General features: G+C 41.0%; 1 protein-coding gene across 3 annotated transcripts in view; it reads left to right on the plus strand.

The window, feature by feature from the left end:
- The first annotated feature begins 869 nt into the window (after positions 1 to 869).
- Positions 870 to 15,536, plus strand: part of LOC146559664 (lissencephaly-1 homolog) — a 39,255-nt gene continuing 24,588 nt past the window's right edge. The window contains exons 1-2 of one of the 3 annotated variants that reach the window (XM_085243329.1): positions 870 to 1,067; positions 8,344 to 8,681. In XM_085243329.1, the coding sequence (XP_085099455.1) occupies positions 8,650 to 8,681 (32 nt within the window). In that variant the 5' untranslated portion in view covers positions 870 to 1,067; positions 8,344 to 8,649. Of the gene's footprint in view, positions 1,068 to 1,204; positions 1,458 to 2,084; positions 2,199 to 8,343; positions 8,682 to 15,536 lie in introns of those variants that run through there. The other 2 variants (XM_085243331.1, XM_085243330.1) reach the window with 2 other exon arrangements.

Here is a 15,536-nt window from a genome sequence, read left to right on the forward strand (position 1 = left end):
AGCACAACACACACTTGTTCAGTCGTTTCTTAATTATGCACGAACTGCATTAACTTTCACATTTAACTTGCGAACTGACTTGCGAACAGCTCAGACTCTTGAGGCCCATAGAGTCTGAGCTGTAGCTCTTGGGTTCTTGATTTTTCTTTGAAGGCTCTAAGGTCTAACCTTGGAGTGAGTTTGCTGGGACCTCCACTACTGAGAAGATTTTGGCATTGTGTTAAAACACTACCAATACTTATGCCTTTATAGAGATGCTCAGTTAATCAAGTGCATTTGATTAGCAGCATCTGGCAGTGGCTACTTACTCCCGTTCATACGAAAGGAATACTCAATACTTAGCTTTGACAGAACTGCATGTATGGTCCTGTGGGGAAAAACCCTTTGTTGACTGTGTATCTGAGGAACATCAGTATCAGCTCTTGATCGGTATCGGTCTATTTGTAAATCACTGACAGACATGTGTCTCAGCTGGTACAAAAGAGGAACTAGTAACAACACCAAAAAGAAAAAAAATCAAATTTCAGCAGCTGCTGTCAGTCAAAGCAAAGGTTTTAAACATGGAACATATTTTCATACTCAGCAAGTTTTATAAGTAAAAAGATTATTTATAAAGCTTACTAAGATGGGGGGGGAAGGAATTTACCTGAGAAATATCCTAGAATTGGCGTGTAAAGTACAAAAAATAATTAAATCACTAAATAAAAAAGTGCCCTTCTGTGAGTTTATTAAGTCTCTAAATCACTCATGACATTTAGGACAATTTCCTCTATTTAAAACATACTAATGAGAAGCCGCAATCTAAGAGTTAACAGGCAAATAAAATAACGACCAAGGGCGCGCGCGCTCCTGTGATGGCGTGAACGCGAATTCCAAGCGCGTACCCGGCCGAAGTCGAATGCGGTAGTGTACGAAAAAAAACAAGCGAGCGGAGCCGACAGGAGACAAGACGGCCACAGTTTACCTCCACATCATAAGACCAGGTTTTGGGAGCGGAAATTTCACGCCCTGCCGGGTCGTGTTGCCGTCGGAGACGTCTGAGGATACTCACGGCCAGTAACAATAGGGTAAGTCTGAGCAGTTTTCATTTATGAAGCCGGCGACGGTCGAAGGAATCCGTCGTTAGGTGGGGAAAATGACGATGTGGCTGCAGTCCGTGCACCTCCTTTCTGTGCCTCAAAATGGCGGATAGGCCGCTCTGGACTGGAGCAGCAGGTACCCTGTCAGTGGGAGTTTGTCCTTGTGTGCCGACAAACAGCACTTGAACACTGGCTGTCATTTAAGCCGTTATTATTTGCTGTTTTGGTTAAATGTACATACTTGAGCTGGAATACAAAGTGCGGTTTTGATTGAAGTTAAACGAGCGAGCTAACTTTCTGGAGCTAACTTGGCTAACATTAACTTTAGCTGAAGATAACCTGGAATAAGATAACGATAACGACTGGCGTTGTGGTCAGGTAAGCCGAAGTAGAGTAAGTTTGGAGAAGGTTTCAGTGATAAGGTATATCAGTGCCAATTGTGCTGCTTATGGAGTCCACCTTAAGTTAGTAATAAGTAATTAGCGTTGTTAGAAGTGCAGTAACTGTGCCTGTCAACCTAGTCTCTTAACCCCTGCAGCATGCTTGAATGCATTTCCAAGTAGAGGGTTGTCCTTGGAAATGTTAGGCCTGTGTCTCGTTTAAACACCTGACCGCCCGCACCGTGTGGTTCTGTTGTCGTTAACCGGCGGTGCAGCCCCGGCGTTAGCATTTGGAAGCGGTTGTGAGTGACGTTCAGGCGTCGTGTGGTTTATTGTGCAGATATTATTGTGTTTCGACTTCAGTCAGCCCAGTTGCTCCCGTGACCTGTCACCGGGTGCGTTTCTCCCCTCTCTGGTCGCTGTCACACTGCTTGATGGATGCTCGGCTGAGGCAGCTCACATCATTGCTGTCACACTCGTGGGCTGCTTCACGCCGTGTGTTGTTGGCACGGTGTTTGAAAATCAGGGTGGAGCACGCAGGAGGAGGCGACGTGTTTGCATGTGTGCCTCGCTGTTTTCTGTGTCTCGTTGTATGAATTCAGAGTCTAGTGAAAACGGGGATGAATGCTAGTCTTTGCTCTGGCTGTCTCATGGGGGAGAGTACGTTGTCGCTACTTAGCGCGAACCTTGTTTTCAGATCGGATAAACCATTAATTTGAGCTAGGATCAGCCACGCCTGGTAAGTGTCCTGTCCTGATCCTGTGGGATGTTGATATTTATTTTAGAAAACGGCATTCAACACGTCTTACACTCCATGCAGGTGTTTGCGATTGTGTTGTAGGTTGTGACAGACTTAAGAGGACTCTCAATTGCAGCCATTTTGAGGAGCAATGCAGTTTTTGACAGTAGCGGTTGTTGGGACCTGTCACTTGTAATACTATTATGATATGCACACACTTATGTTAAACACTGATGCCAAATGCTGCAAATTGCTTTGGTCTTGTTGTGGGTCAAAGTTGGCCTGCTATTTGCTTGATCCGTTTCTAAATCTGCACAGTCCACACGAAGTTTAGTAATAATTTATGCAGTTTTCTTTCAATGTCAGAAAATGTAGCTATACAGACTGTCCATGATGTCAAAATAGTTCAAAGTTCAACTTTTAGTTTAAGAACAGCAGCTTTGTATTTGTATAAAATATACTGTGTGCTGAGCTGATTTTTACTTGACAATGCTTTTTTTCTTTTTCTTTTCTCGTCTGTGCTGAGTTTTTATCAGCAGTTGATTTGAATAAGTACATCTCTGTAGCCAGGCCCCATTCAGTACTGTCAGCACTGGAAACACAGCAGCACCAATTGCGTTTCACTGCAATGGGAAGCTTTAGAAATTACTTTTAGTCCATCAGCAAAACTGCAAAGAGTCACTGATGTTATGGGGTTGTCATCTAATAGTTGTGGAAAATGTGAAGATTTTTGTGAGAAAGGAGCAAATTGTGCCCCCCCCCTTTCTTCTTTTTCTGTCAGCAGAGAGTATTGAGACAGAGAGAGAGGCTGTTTGCCTTTGCTATAGTGGATGGCTTACAGTAGCATAGAGGTTCACCTCCCAGACAGCTTGCCCACTGCTAAGCTGACTGGTTATTAACCAATCTGCCAACAACAACTGCCAGCCATCCTACAAATGACTGTTTTCACACGTTGCCAGATATTCTGCTATACTTTACAGAAAGTATTTATGTTGTAGTGAGACTGTAAATAAGTTGTAGAGGCTGATGCTTTGATAGCAATCCACCATTTGTGTGATAGCCACCATAGTTGCTTGCAGAATTAACCTCTGCTCTATATTTATAGTCTTAATAATTTCAGCCAGTAGCTTGTTGGTGTGAGGTGAATTGCCTGGAGGGATTCATACATGGTTTATAACAAACCTCTTTGCTGTTGTATAAATGTAGCAGGCTAACCTGCCTCAATGGTGTTGCTCTCGCCTGCATGTCAAGCGTCTTATTGGCGTAACATTGATCTGTTGTCCTTTACAGCTTCCTCTCTGTTCAGTGTCTATCCCATTCTGTGGGTGTGGATGCTGGGGTGTGTGTGTGCTCTTCCAGAAGATAAAACAGCTGTTTGAGAGCAAGGAGTAGGTTTTTTTCTGTCTTGTGCACTACTTAAATATTTTTGTAGTCACGCATTTGAAGCCATCTGTAGAGATCATGCTTCTCCTAATGAAATCTCCTCTATTAATCTCAGGAGAACTCTGCTATCTTACTACCCATGTAATTTAATAGGTTTAAGTGACTGCTACCAACCCAGTTAACTAAGACAAGCACCTCGTGGGTTGTAGCGGCTGCATGTTGGGAGCCGAGCCAGATGTTCCCCCAGTTGCAATATCAGTTAGTGGTAAAGGTCTTTAGATGGTCTCTGCCTGAGTGATTTATCAAGAACAGCCATTCACAGAAACTTAGCATTTGAGTGTTATTAGAGTGGAGAGGATATCTCCATTGTGTGTCATCAAGCTTGAGATTTCTTTAGTTATCTGATTTTGAAAAGCCTCTATTTAGTCTTGTCAGGAAGCAGTCATCTCCACAGCGTATTTCCTAATTTTATCACTTTGTATGTTAAATTAGCCAAAGTATGTCGACATCTAAATTACTGCCTGTGTGATAAGCCTCTAATATGTGCACATTAGCCGTTAAATATATTATGTTTATTGCTCTGTTGAAACCCAAGTCTTGAAAACATCATATTATATCTGCTTCAGTAGCTAAATGTGTCAGCGTGTAAGTGTTCAGGTCATATGACAGCGTCGTTTTTGATTCTCTTTGCATGGTTATGAGATCTAAAATCACAGACCTGTTCAAAAGACTCCTATGCATAGGTGTACCTCCTCTTCAGTAAAGTAGTTTAGCCTGGTAGCCATTCCCCTTCTGTAATTCAGTGACTTTTGTCCCCCAGGTGTTGACCTGGATTTTTTATGTTTGGTCTGTGCTCTTGTATGATCAAGCTTTGCCAGCCTTCTCCAGCCAAACTTGACTGTTTCTGCTGTATTTTAACACTTCATTATTTCACATGATTCATAATAGTTCTTTTTGTTGTTATGTAAAAAATGCAGTCTGTGATGTTGTTCCCAGGGCATGTGAGGTGGAGTCTAAGAGTAAATGAAGGTGCTCCACATTCCAGCTGTTTGAGATGTTTGCCTTTAAAAAAAAAAAAAAGAAAAAAAATGCTGTGGTATTTTTGTTTCTCTCTTTTGTTTCTCTCTTTTTTTTTTTTTTTTAAACGAATACATTTAAGGGGGCGGGGGGATGATGACGGCGACATAACGTCACAACCAGAGAGCTGTGAATCCAATGTAGCAGTGGGTTCGCGACCGTCAGCTTTGTCAGCATTGCTGCAATATTTTGTGACAAGTTACTAGAACACTATTTCACATGTGACTTTAGACTGTGGTATTTTTGTTTCTCTTCTCTGCATGCCATAGCAGCTTATTCCTTTGTTCAGACACCATGGGATGGGTAGTCAAAAATTTTTGTGCATACCTCGTCTTGTAATATTTGGCTGGCGGCATAAGGTTAAGTCATAGTGTTATGGTGACGTGTCAGGACTAGATATCTAATTAGTTTGGGGATTTGTCGTCATCTACGTTGTTTTCTTTGAGTCTTTTTCTTTTCTTTTTTTTGTTGACATTTTTCCTCAGGTATTTTTAAACAATTGTTGCACATTTTAATTGTTTGGATTCAAATTATCAGTCAGGTGGCCCACTTTTTTTTTTTATTTTATTTTTTTTAAAGTGTGTAGAGACCAGCCTTGGGTTAGCTGCTTAAATGCAGCTTGTGCGCAAATGTTTGTCTGAGATAGATTTGTAGTCAAGACCGCCTAAACCAAGACCAAGACAATACCAAGGCCAGAGGGTATCGAGACCAAGACAGGCCGAGTCAAGACAAAATCGAGACGAGACCAAGACCGAGACAAAAAAGTCTTTAAACTGTAGCCAGATGCTGCTTCGTTTACGGGTGTCAGGCATATTTATGTGTTTTTGCGATGCACTCGCACAGCCCTCCTCACCGCTGTCTACTGTCACTCCAATAACTGAGAGGACAGACGCGCGCTCCACTTGACTATCACGTCTCTCACCCTCTCTGTTTTTCACATAATGATATTATCCTATATCCTCGCATGTGATTGGCCGCAATATGGAGGGATTGGAGCATAGCTGAGCCACTGTGTGAGAGCTGAGCAGCGAAAGGAAATTAAGTGAGGAGCCGGCTTTCGCTCAATGGGAGTTGACTCTTCTGATTCACTACAAATCACTCTCTAAGCACGGCTCTTAGAGCTGATGCTTTTGCGCATGACACATTATCGAACGTTACGTTGTATATCATGGATACTGTTGACTCCAAATCTCCCGACCACTATGTCGATCTGAGACAGCAAGACCGAGACAGCAAGACAAGACTGAGGGATCCAAGACCAAAGTCTTTCGAGACCAAGACCACGTAAAAGTCTCTAGACATCCAACTCTAGTCTGAGAGGTCTCAGAGGTAACAGCCAAGAGGCAAACTCTGGAGCTAAAAAATGAAGCAGAAGCAAAAGTGCAATAAACTGCAGTGCTTCTAATGGCCACTTGAAGCTGCCTCCAGAAGAGAGTTAAGCACACGCATGTTAAAACACCCAACTTAACAGCTTTAAAAAGCATTTTTGCAGCCTGGTTCAAAAATGAGTTTGTCCTCTGTTGACAGTTTACCCTTGATAACTCTGAGTGGGGTAATTTTTTACTGTAACTCCTCTACCAAGGTAGTTATTTAGGAGACTTTTGGAGCATTTTAATGGATTATCTGAGTAACTTTATGGTCTGAGGTGTGATGCAGACTGTTCTGGAAGTGCATTTTACTTATGGTGAGTGAATTTTAGTATTTTGTTTTAGTCCATTATTTTAGTACCAATTTGTGTGTCTGAGCTAATGAATGTAGCTGGCTAGAATAACTGGAGGGCCCCCAATATTTTATTTATTTATTTTTATTAATGAGTAAAAACCCTGATTGGGAAGAATTCATTTCATTTGACTGCTGTTGTTGCATTCTTAACCACAAAAGATGCAGAGTATGTACAGTACACAGTGTTCATTTAGTATGTATGAATTGGTCTCCTAACATCAGATAATCTGTTGGGACTCGTAAGCAAATTGAACACATCTCCCAGTCAGCATCATTAATGTAAAGGGCTCTGTCGTTGTACAGTTCCTGGTCCTGCACAAAGACAAGACAATCACTGGGAGGAAGACGCATTACCATTATTGACTGCCTTTGAGCAGATTTATAGATGCACCCCTGGCTGCGGCTCATACCCCTCCCTTTCCATCGAGGCACAACATTTTGTGCTGAGCCAATTAGCCTGATTGTGCTATTGTGCAAACATTTTTGCTCGATGCTGAAGCCGCAAATGAGTTTTTCAGAGAAGGGAGTCCTACACGTTAATGGATACACACAGCGATGAGACCTGCCAGCAATGCAGAGAGACGTATCAATATGTGGCAGATGACCTGATTTTCACACACAATGGCAGTTGTGAAGGTTGATGCATTTGGTGCCTTTTTTGTGTGGTAGTTATTTTTTTATATGGAGGGAGTGAGGGAGACATTTTTAGCTTCAGTGCCTGCTCGTTAGAATATTTTTGCTGCGCTCTGATAGTGTTTTTGGGCAGCAGCCAGCACGCCGTAAGGCACACACAGTCAGGGGTAAGTAGACATTTGGACTGCTGTCAGGTGGTGACATCAAGGTCCAGAGGTTAGCTGCTGGTCACGTTAGGCTGTGTACTGTTAATCAGTTTCTCTACAACATGAATAAATGAACAAGCAAGCAATACAAAGTAGTACTTTAACAGGTTGGTCAGTCCTTCATCTGACCAACCAGAATTATTTAGCTTTTCTCCTTTTTTCTGCAAACAGAAACACAGTGCATAGGAGGACTCTTTTCCTTGTGGGAATGCAGCTCCTGCATCTAAAATCAGCAATGTGATTTTTTTTTTTTTTTTTTTTTTCTCTTCATTGTAGCTTCCTGGGGTGTTTCTATTCCTCATCACTTCTGTAGCCAAATAACGGTTTCTTTTACTGCCTGTTTCCCAAGCAGCAAATCTCATGTCTACTTTACATTGTTTCCTGTGTCTGGAAGTCTGCCTTGCTGTAATTTTGTCAGCTTTTTGCAGGTGTTGAAGTAATTTGGCTTAGTTTGTACCTTTTGTTTAGTGCTCTGGCAGAGATTTACTGAGGCTAGTCCCAGTAGATTAAGAGGCTTACTCTGTTGGGTACCTGGTTTGTTAAAGTGCTTTTTCAAGACAATGATGCAGTATAGAAATAGTCTTCATCGTGACATTCTTAACATTTCATTGACATTTATTATTCCTGAAATAAATACTCTAACCCTGACAATAAATTTATTTTCCCACTACCACTGATGGATTTTTTTTTTTTTTAAAGCATGCCATCAGCCAAGTCAGCTCCTGAGGTGATATCATAACGAGATGATGGGGACAGGAGAGTTTGAGCACAGCCGTTACTCATACTCTCTCTGCCATGTCCTGTTTTTCTTTTCTGTTGGCAACCTGGGAGGAGAATGTGGGTCAGCTCTTGTATGTCAACGGAGAGGCATTCGCTTCAAGAGCAGACAAGAGTTGTGCCATGATGGATTGTGCAGAAAGATAACAGAAGTGGATGAAAATATTTAAAAGTAAACAAATAAAAAAATCGAATGAATGAGCAGTTTATACAATGATTTTTTTGCTTTATTGTTCAGTTTTTTCCATCATCGCTGACAGTGTCTTTGCTAAACTGGTGCAGAACACTCTACATGTTATCTGTCATGCATACCTAATGCTGACTTTCTCTTTTTCTCTCCCCTGCAGATGCAGCATACACTCAGCTGGTGACTGGTCTGCAGGCTCTCCATTTCTTCTCCCCGGAGTCAGCCAGCTTTCGGGGGGCAGATTCCTGCGACCCTCTTCTCTTAATCTGAGTCTCAGTCTGGGCAAAACTAACCTGTCATTGGAGTACACCACCTGACCTAATCTGTGTTGCTTGGATCAGCACAGCTCATCTCCTGACCGAGGAGAGCGCAGCGGCTGCACAGGAATCACCTTCTTCTTTTTTTTCTTTCTTTTTTTTTTTTTTAAATAAATAAAATCCGGCTCCGCCCACACTGCCCCATCACGATGGTGCTGTCACAACGTCAGAGAGATGAACTGTAAGTTTCCAGAACAGCTTTCAGATTTGAAACTTACGGATTTCCGCGCTATGGTTTGTTTGTTGCCATTATGTGATCAGACGCGTTTCATACTCATGTGGCTCTTACTACAGAGCAGGATGTGGTGCTTAGGATTTTCAGGGCAGGTTACCATTTCCATTGGTAACTTGCGCTGCAGACCTAACAAGCTCATGCAGAATCCAGATAAGAAAAAGATATCCTGGGTATGCTGAAATTGCTTTGTAGTCTGCGCTCTTGAACAGCTGCCCAGTACGACCACAACCTGCTCATATTTCGGTGCAGTGATTGCATTTAGCAAAGGGGTTATGGCAGCTCTTTATTCTGATACCTAATCACATGAGTGCAAGTTATAATGCCAAATACCCCGACAAATGGTGTTGGTGTGAGCTGGCTACATTTGAGCTTCATTCGTTCACCTGTCCCAAAGCAAAAGACACTGATATTTTTAAAATGGTTAAAAAAACAAAAAAGCCTGAGACAAATGTCCTTTGTTGTGGTTGTAGACTGTTTACTTCCAGGGAAGGATGTGTATTGACTACAGGATTCAGTTTAAATGGTTAAATTTAGTAAATGTTTCTCCCCTCGGTAACCTGTCAAGATTAATCAATAAATGGTTAAAGGTTTCTAAGCTCCCCTGAGGCCTGAAGCACAAATTTATTGATCGACCACCTCTGCTGCCTACCCCTGCCCGATGTGACCTTAGAAAAGCTTAGACTGCCACCTTTGGCCCACAGTACATACACGGAGATCCAAAGAGTTTGTATATTTGCGTTCTGCTCGCTGTGAGAAGTGATTCCACAGAGAAATCATGCACCCAACATAGCGTCATTGGCAGCGATGTGGCACACAGACAAAGACATGTCTGCTCATGTGCTGAGTAGAATATAGGGAGATGGGAAGAGTGAGAGGAGCTGCAGTCTGGGCTTGGTAATTAGCACCTCAGGCAGGGATAAAATGTTAAGGCATCTCAGTGTGAGATGGAAGGTCATGAGCAGGCGTTGAGATCATCTTCCTGAGCTTTAGTTGTGGAAAAAATATCCATATCTGTGCAAGTCAGGAGTGTCTAACTTGCTTTATTGCGCCAAGTGATAGAACCCATTGTAAAATAATATATGATAGAATAGGGCTGTGCGACATGACCAAAATCTCATATCCCGATACAAGACGTCTATTGTCCCGATAACGATATAAATCACAAAAATGTAACCTGACCTGTACCTGGAGTCGAGTGTTTTAACAGATGCATGAAACTATACATTTTTAGACATAAGTTGTAACGGCCGCCATTTTCTTTGAGTATTTATTACACAGCGTGCTGCGGGGAAAAGCCTGTTCTAACGTTTGAGTCTAAGGTTTATTTTTTAGCACCTGACGGCTCTTTTTTGCTTCTCATCCGTAAATACTCTGCATACTCTTTCATGTGATTCAGTTTATTTTGAAAAGTCAACAGGATCTTGAGCTTTATTGTGAAAGGTTTATGTGGAAAAATAAACAAACGGGTGGTTTTACGATGGTTTTACCGTGGTTGTTGCTAACGACAACTCATAAAAACAGGCACTTGCCCGTCCGTAGTGTGGTTATATTAAATATAAGAGAAAGAGAGAACTTTAAGAAATTAATATAGCCACCACAGTGACCATCAAAACGATGAAAAAATATTGCCGTAAACAGTTTATTTTGCGACACCACGAAACAAAAGATAGCGTAAAATGAAAAGATAGACGTTTTTATATCGTCATCCGATATATATCGTTAGATCAAACAGCCCTATGATGGAACACCATCCACTCAATATTTTTCTCTTAAAGAGTAAATGGGCACATTCTGAAAATTTCCCCTCAGCCATAACCAAGATTTTATAAAAATCATAAATTGTAGGGCCTACCAGAAACACTAGGCCAAACTGGACCCTTTGGCAGGCTAGTTCTAGCTTCCAAGTTACATCTTTGGTGATGGAATTACTATGTTAGAGCCACAGATTTTCCTTTGTCTTTCAATGAGGTGAAGACCTTGTTGATGGCCTGGTTTGTTTTGGGTGTTTGTTTGTTTTGTTTATGTTTGTTTTTTTGTTTTTTTTTTTCTTCTTTTCTAACCGCCATCTTGCACTGTCATTGAAAAAATGCCTCACTGCATGTGACAAGGCTCTCAGCATTCCTCAGTCTTTCTCTGTGATTAGTGCTGTGGGAGGGGTCCGTTGGTATGGAGAGCTCCATTGGAATGCTAATCTTTCGTGCTATTTGCTATTCAAATTAAGCTGGCAGGACCCCCCCCCCCCCCAACCAAAACAAAACAAAAATCCCTCTTTCTTTTTTTTTCCCCTTTCTCTCTGTTGCACAAGTTTCTACCCCCAGTGGTATACAGGAAACCGTTGAGGGACCCCCTGAGTCTCATTCAAGCATCAACGAATCACATTTGTTAGTGATGTTGCTTGGCTCAGATAGTGCTCTCATGCAGTGCCCTTAAGATGTCATTTCCCAGCTGACTTTCTCATTTTGCGAAGCCTGCTTGGAAACCAAATGTCCTGTTTTGAATCCAAACAAGGCGGTAATGACCGGCTGATTGTCTGCTCTTCACACTAATTTTTCATTGGGCCCCCTCCTTTCTTTGCCACAGCCCTGTTTAGCATTAGGCACCAACCCAATAAATTTAGTTCCCATAGCATTCAAGCATCTTCTTCCCTCTTTTTCACGGTTGAACTGTTAAAAGTAACCAATCGACTGGGGGGCAGTAAAAGCGCAGCTTTACAGTCTGTTTTCTTGAAGAAATATTTTTGCACATTATTCCTCTTTTTTTTAAGAGGAATAATCTTTGTCAGCACCATAGTCAGATGCCGTGATTGCGCAGCATCTTCACAACTTATTTTCTTTGTCTTTTCTTTTTCTTTTTTTTTTTCCTTTTTTTTTTTTTTTTTTTTGCTGCCACTGAAAAGCCCGTTTGTGTTCCTTTCCAGGGTCAGGAGACTTATCCCCAGCAGCGTGTAGCAAAAATAGATACAGAACACAAACTATCTGCTCCCCTGAAAGACCTCGGAGGCACTTATGTGCAAATGGGCCTTTGCTTTTGAACTCTTTTCTTTATTAAAAAAAAAAAAAAAAAAAAAACAACTCCATGTCTTGGGCAACAAGATGGTGCATGTGATTTTATTTTTTGTTCTTTTTCCACCATGCCCTTGTCTATAAATGTGGTGACATAACAGATGAAATTCAAAGATATGGAGATAACTGCCACAGGCAGTCAGAACTATGGTATAAAGAGTTCACCGTGGCTCAGTTTGATCATTAACAGGACTTAGATCATGTTTACCTGTCAAGATACTAGTCCTCTAAGTCCCAGTGTTCACCCTCATTCAAATAAACTCAGTTATCCAATGACTCCTGCTTGTGTTTTGGCTTCACTTTGAAAAGCTGAACCACGGACAAAAAAAATATATAGTAGTTTGGATATAATGTAAATGTTCAGCAGCAAGTCTGCTGCTTTTCTGTAATAAAGACAAGGAATTATGAAAGCACATTGCTTTGTTAGATTATGGAAAGCTTTTAAAATGATCCGCTGTTGTAGTGATTTTTAAAAATGGCTCATTTGAGAGTAAAACTTTTTGATAAAACATGGTCTTTATTTTGTAGACTGTGGTAAATGGACTGGTTCTTATACAGCGATTTTTCCATTCTACTTATGCATAGCCAAAAATATTTATCACGATATATATTTTAAAATTTCCGATAACTATATAACTGATGATATAATTGACACTAGGGCTGCCACAAACGATTATTTTGAGTCGACTAGTCACCGATTATTTTTGCGATTAGTCGACTAATCAGATCCATTGGACGTAAAACGTACAGCTTATTGCACCAGCAGCATCTGCTCTTATATAACTAGCATTAGCTTACAGCTTTAAGTGTTTAAGGTATGTGCTAACTAAAAATAAAGAAAAGATGATAGTTTATTCAATTTTAATGAAATTTGCAGATTGTTTTGGTGAAGTTTAATAAACTCCTTGCTATCTAAAATATAACAGGACACCGGAGTAAATTCTGGAGCATCTCACACTTCTGATAATCAGCTGTCTGCTTGACGTTTATTCAGCTGTGTAAAAACTATAACTTTAATCTCAGCCAAACCGATTTACTCAGGAACAAATAAAATACTAAAAAAGCCAAACAATAACATTTTTAAGTTATCTAAGTGACTCATATATCATGTTTAACCTGAGTAGCGAAAGACGGCGGTGGGTTTGAAAACGATTTGCCGGGAGTCCGGTGTTCTCACAGCTCTAGTGACCTTGCCCCCGGCTAGCTATCGAGCTAGTGGGTAACAGACGTCTCCGAAAACGTCGGAGCGCTTTTGAAAATATGCGGTGTCTTGATAAACTGAGCAGATATTTGAGGTTTCCACAGCTACATTCTCGCCTAAAAATATGTTAAACGTGTATTTTGTGACCCAGAAAGAATAATAAGAGTAACATTAAAACTAACTAGCTGCCGCCATTGTTGGAAACTGAGCAGGGCCGCGCTATGAATTCTGGGACACAGCTTCTTCTTCGGGGTTTAACGGCAGCTGGCATCGTTGTACATGCAGTGCTGCCATCTTCTGTTTCAGTCCGTTATTACACTCTTAAATCCTGCTACTCATTCCTGCGTCTTTTGGGATCTTACAAAGCTTCAAACGACGCGTCGACTATTAAATCAGTCGTCGACGATTTTGATAGTCGACGTAATCGTGACTAGTCGACTAATCGTGGCAGCCCTAATTGACACAAGACAAAATACTTTACAACTCCACAACTTTATTAGTGCAAAAGAACCCCATCAGTGTATTTTTAACTTAAACAAGCAGCTGTTTTTTTATGTGGGTTAAAGCTATACAAAATTTTAACAGTGGAAATGCAAATTCCTTGCTGACAGTTTAACCAAAAGGCATTTCCAGTGGAAATGGGCCGACATCTCCTGAGCATAACCATGTATAATATCCACAAAACTTAAAAAGTGGTTATACACACACAATACGGTAATATTATGTTGAAGCACAGTACGTATTACTTCGCGAGGCTCCTGACTACAGTAGCTGTAATGCTCCGGCAATCCATCATGCGGTACGGGTTTGTAGCTTAGTCGTACTAAAACATTTTTTGACAGATTTTTGAGCACCGTGTACCACATAAAATCGGTTTGAGGTCAGTAAGCACAACCAGAATTCATACATAAGGTGCACCGGATTATAAGGGGCACTGTCGATTTTTCAGAAAATTAAAGGATTTTAAGTACACCTTATTTTCCGAAAAACACTGTAATAATGACGGCCCGCTAGCATGCACTACCACAAATTGTGCTTTCATGTGTATCTGACGGACAAAAACCAAACCAGTTCAACATCACTGAAGTTGCACCATTTTTACAAACCAATTCTGGTTCATCTGTTTTATTTAACGATCCGCTTTCGCCCTTCTCATTCTCTGCCACCGCCATGCTTTTTCCGCCATGTGCGTATGAAAACAAAGGCACTGCGCATGCACGTTTTACCCATATTCTATTGCGATATTCCCTTTTCTTATCATTGCCTTTTTTCATATAACATGTTTCATTCACCTGTCATTCAAGCACTTTTTTTTCTACATGTAAGCACTTTCTAACATTCACACACATCACGAATGACCACACAGCAGTTAACACATAATGCACCAACACAATCAATGACATCAGCCAGTTATGTAGGTGATGTCATAGGCCTTTCAAAGATTCCCCGCTGAAGATGTGCATGACTAGTCCAGTTGATATTGCTGCCCTTGCTAGTTGTCACCAATGTTTCAGTGTGTTGTCACTTTTTGATTAATCAGTCTGATCTGTATCCTGTTGTTTAATTGTTGAGTAATTTAGTTTCCAGAAACATTCCTGCTTGGCAACTAATTTACTAGGCAGGTAAGGTGATAGGGTTCACGGCAGGTTACCTTTTTACCTTCTGATATCCACCACTGTGCTTGTCATGTCTGGTTTGGTGACAGTCAAAATGCACAGTATGCGTTTCAGATGGAGCCTCGCAAACCAATGGGCAACATCACATGACTACGAATAATTTAGAGGGTGCATATTTAAACATAGCTGTGCAAGCTAAACGAGAGGTTCAGATTGATTGCGTGTCGCTTAAATCAGTTAGCCTTTGCACTTTTTGTCAGTTTTAAGTGTTACTGTACAGATTTGTGGCTTATAAGTCAAAGGTCCTTCCTTTTTCATTAATTGAACTTATTGCATTCGTTCTCCCCAAGTTGGGTCCAGAGAAGTTGTATTTTGCTAGTAGATAAGTGTTGAGCGTGACAGATATTTATTTATTTATTTATTTATTTATTTATTTTTCTCTTTCTTCCTCTCCCCTCCATGGTGGTGGTAGTAGTGAGCAGGAGGTTCTCCAGCCTCTCTTTTGGTTCTCAGGGAACTGAACACAGTTTGGTGCACGGGTGTGTCAATCAGATTTTTGCGCTGGCATGACAGCACTCCTTGTTTTGTGGACCATCATCTCTTATCAATTAAGCTAGTTAAGACAGTTTCAGTTGGTTGAAACCTCGATCGGTTGCTCATTGGAGTTTCCAGTGGTTTAGTTTACCTAGACTTTTACTGTCGAGAGTCAGCATTAATTTTCTTTATAGTCCCTCCCTGGTTTCCTCATTACTTGTATTTCATTTCAGCCAGACCTTTCTCAGTGCGTTTTCATAATGCATCATATTTATTAGTAGTATAATAATTATTCAAATCCAAGGTACATTCCTAAGTAAGACAGATTTGTGGCTCAAGACCTCTACCACCAGAATTCTCCCATAGATTTAAATGGAGGGCTCTCTAA

Source organism: Mchenga conophoros, linkage group LG14, assembly GCF_057382185.1.
Source record: "Mchenga conophoros isolate Kocher_MC1m ecotype Shallow Benthic linkage group LG14, M_conophoros_male_GT1.1, whole genome shotgun sequence".
Lineage (NCBI taxonomy): Eukaryota > Metazoa > Chordata > Actinopteri > Cichliformes > Cichlidae > Mchenga > Mchenga conophoros.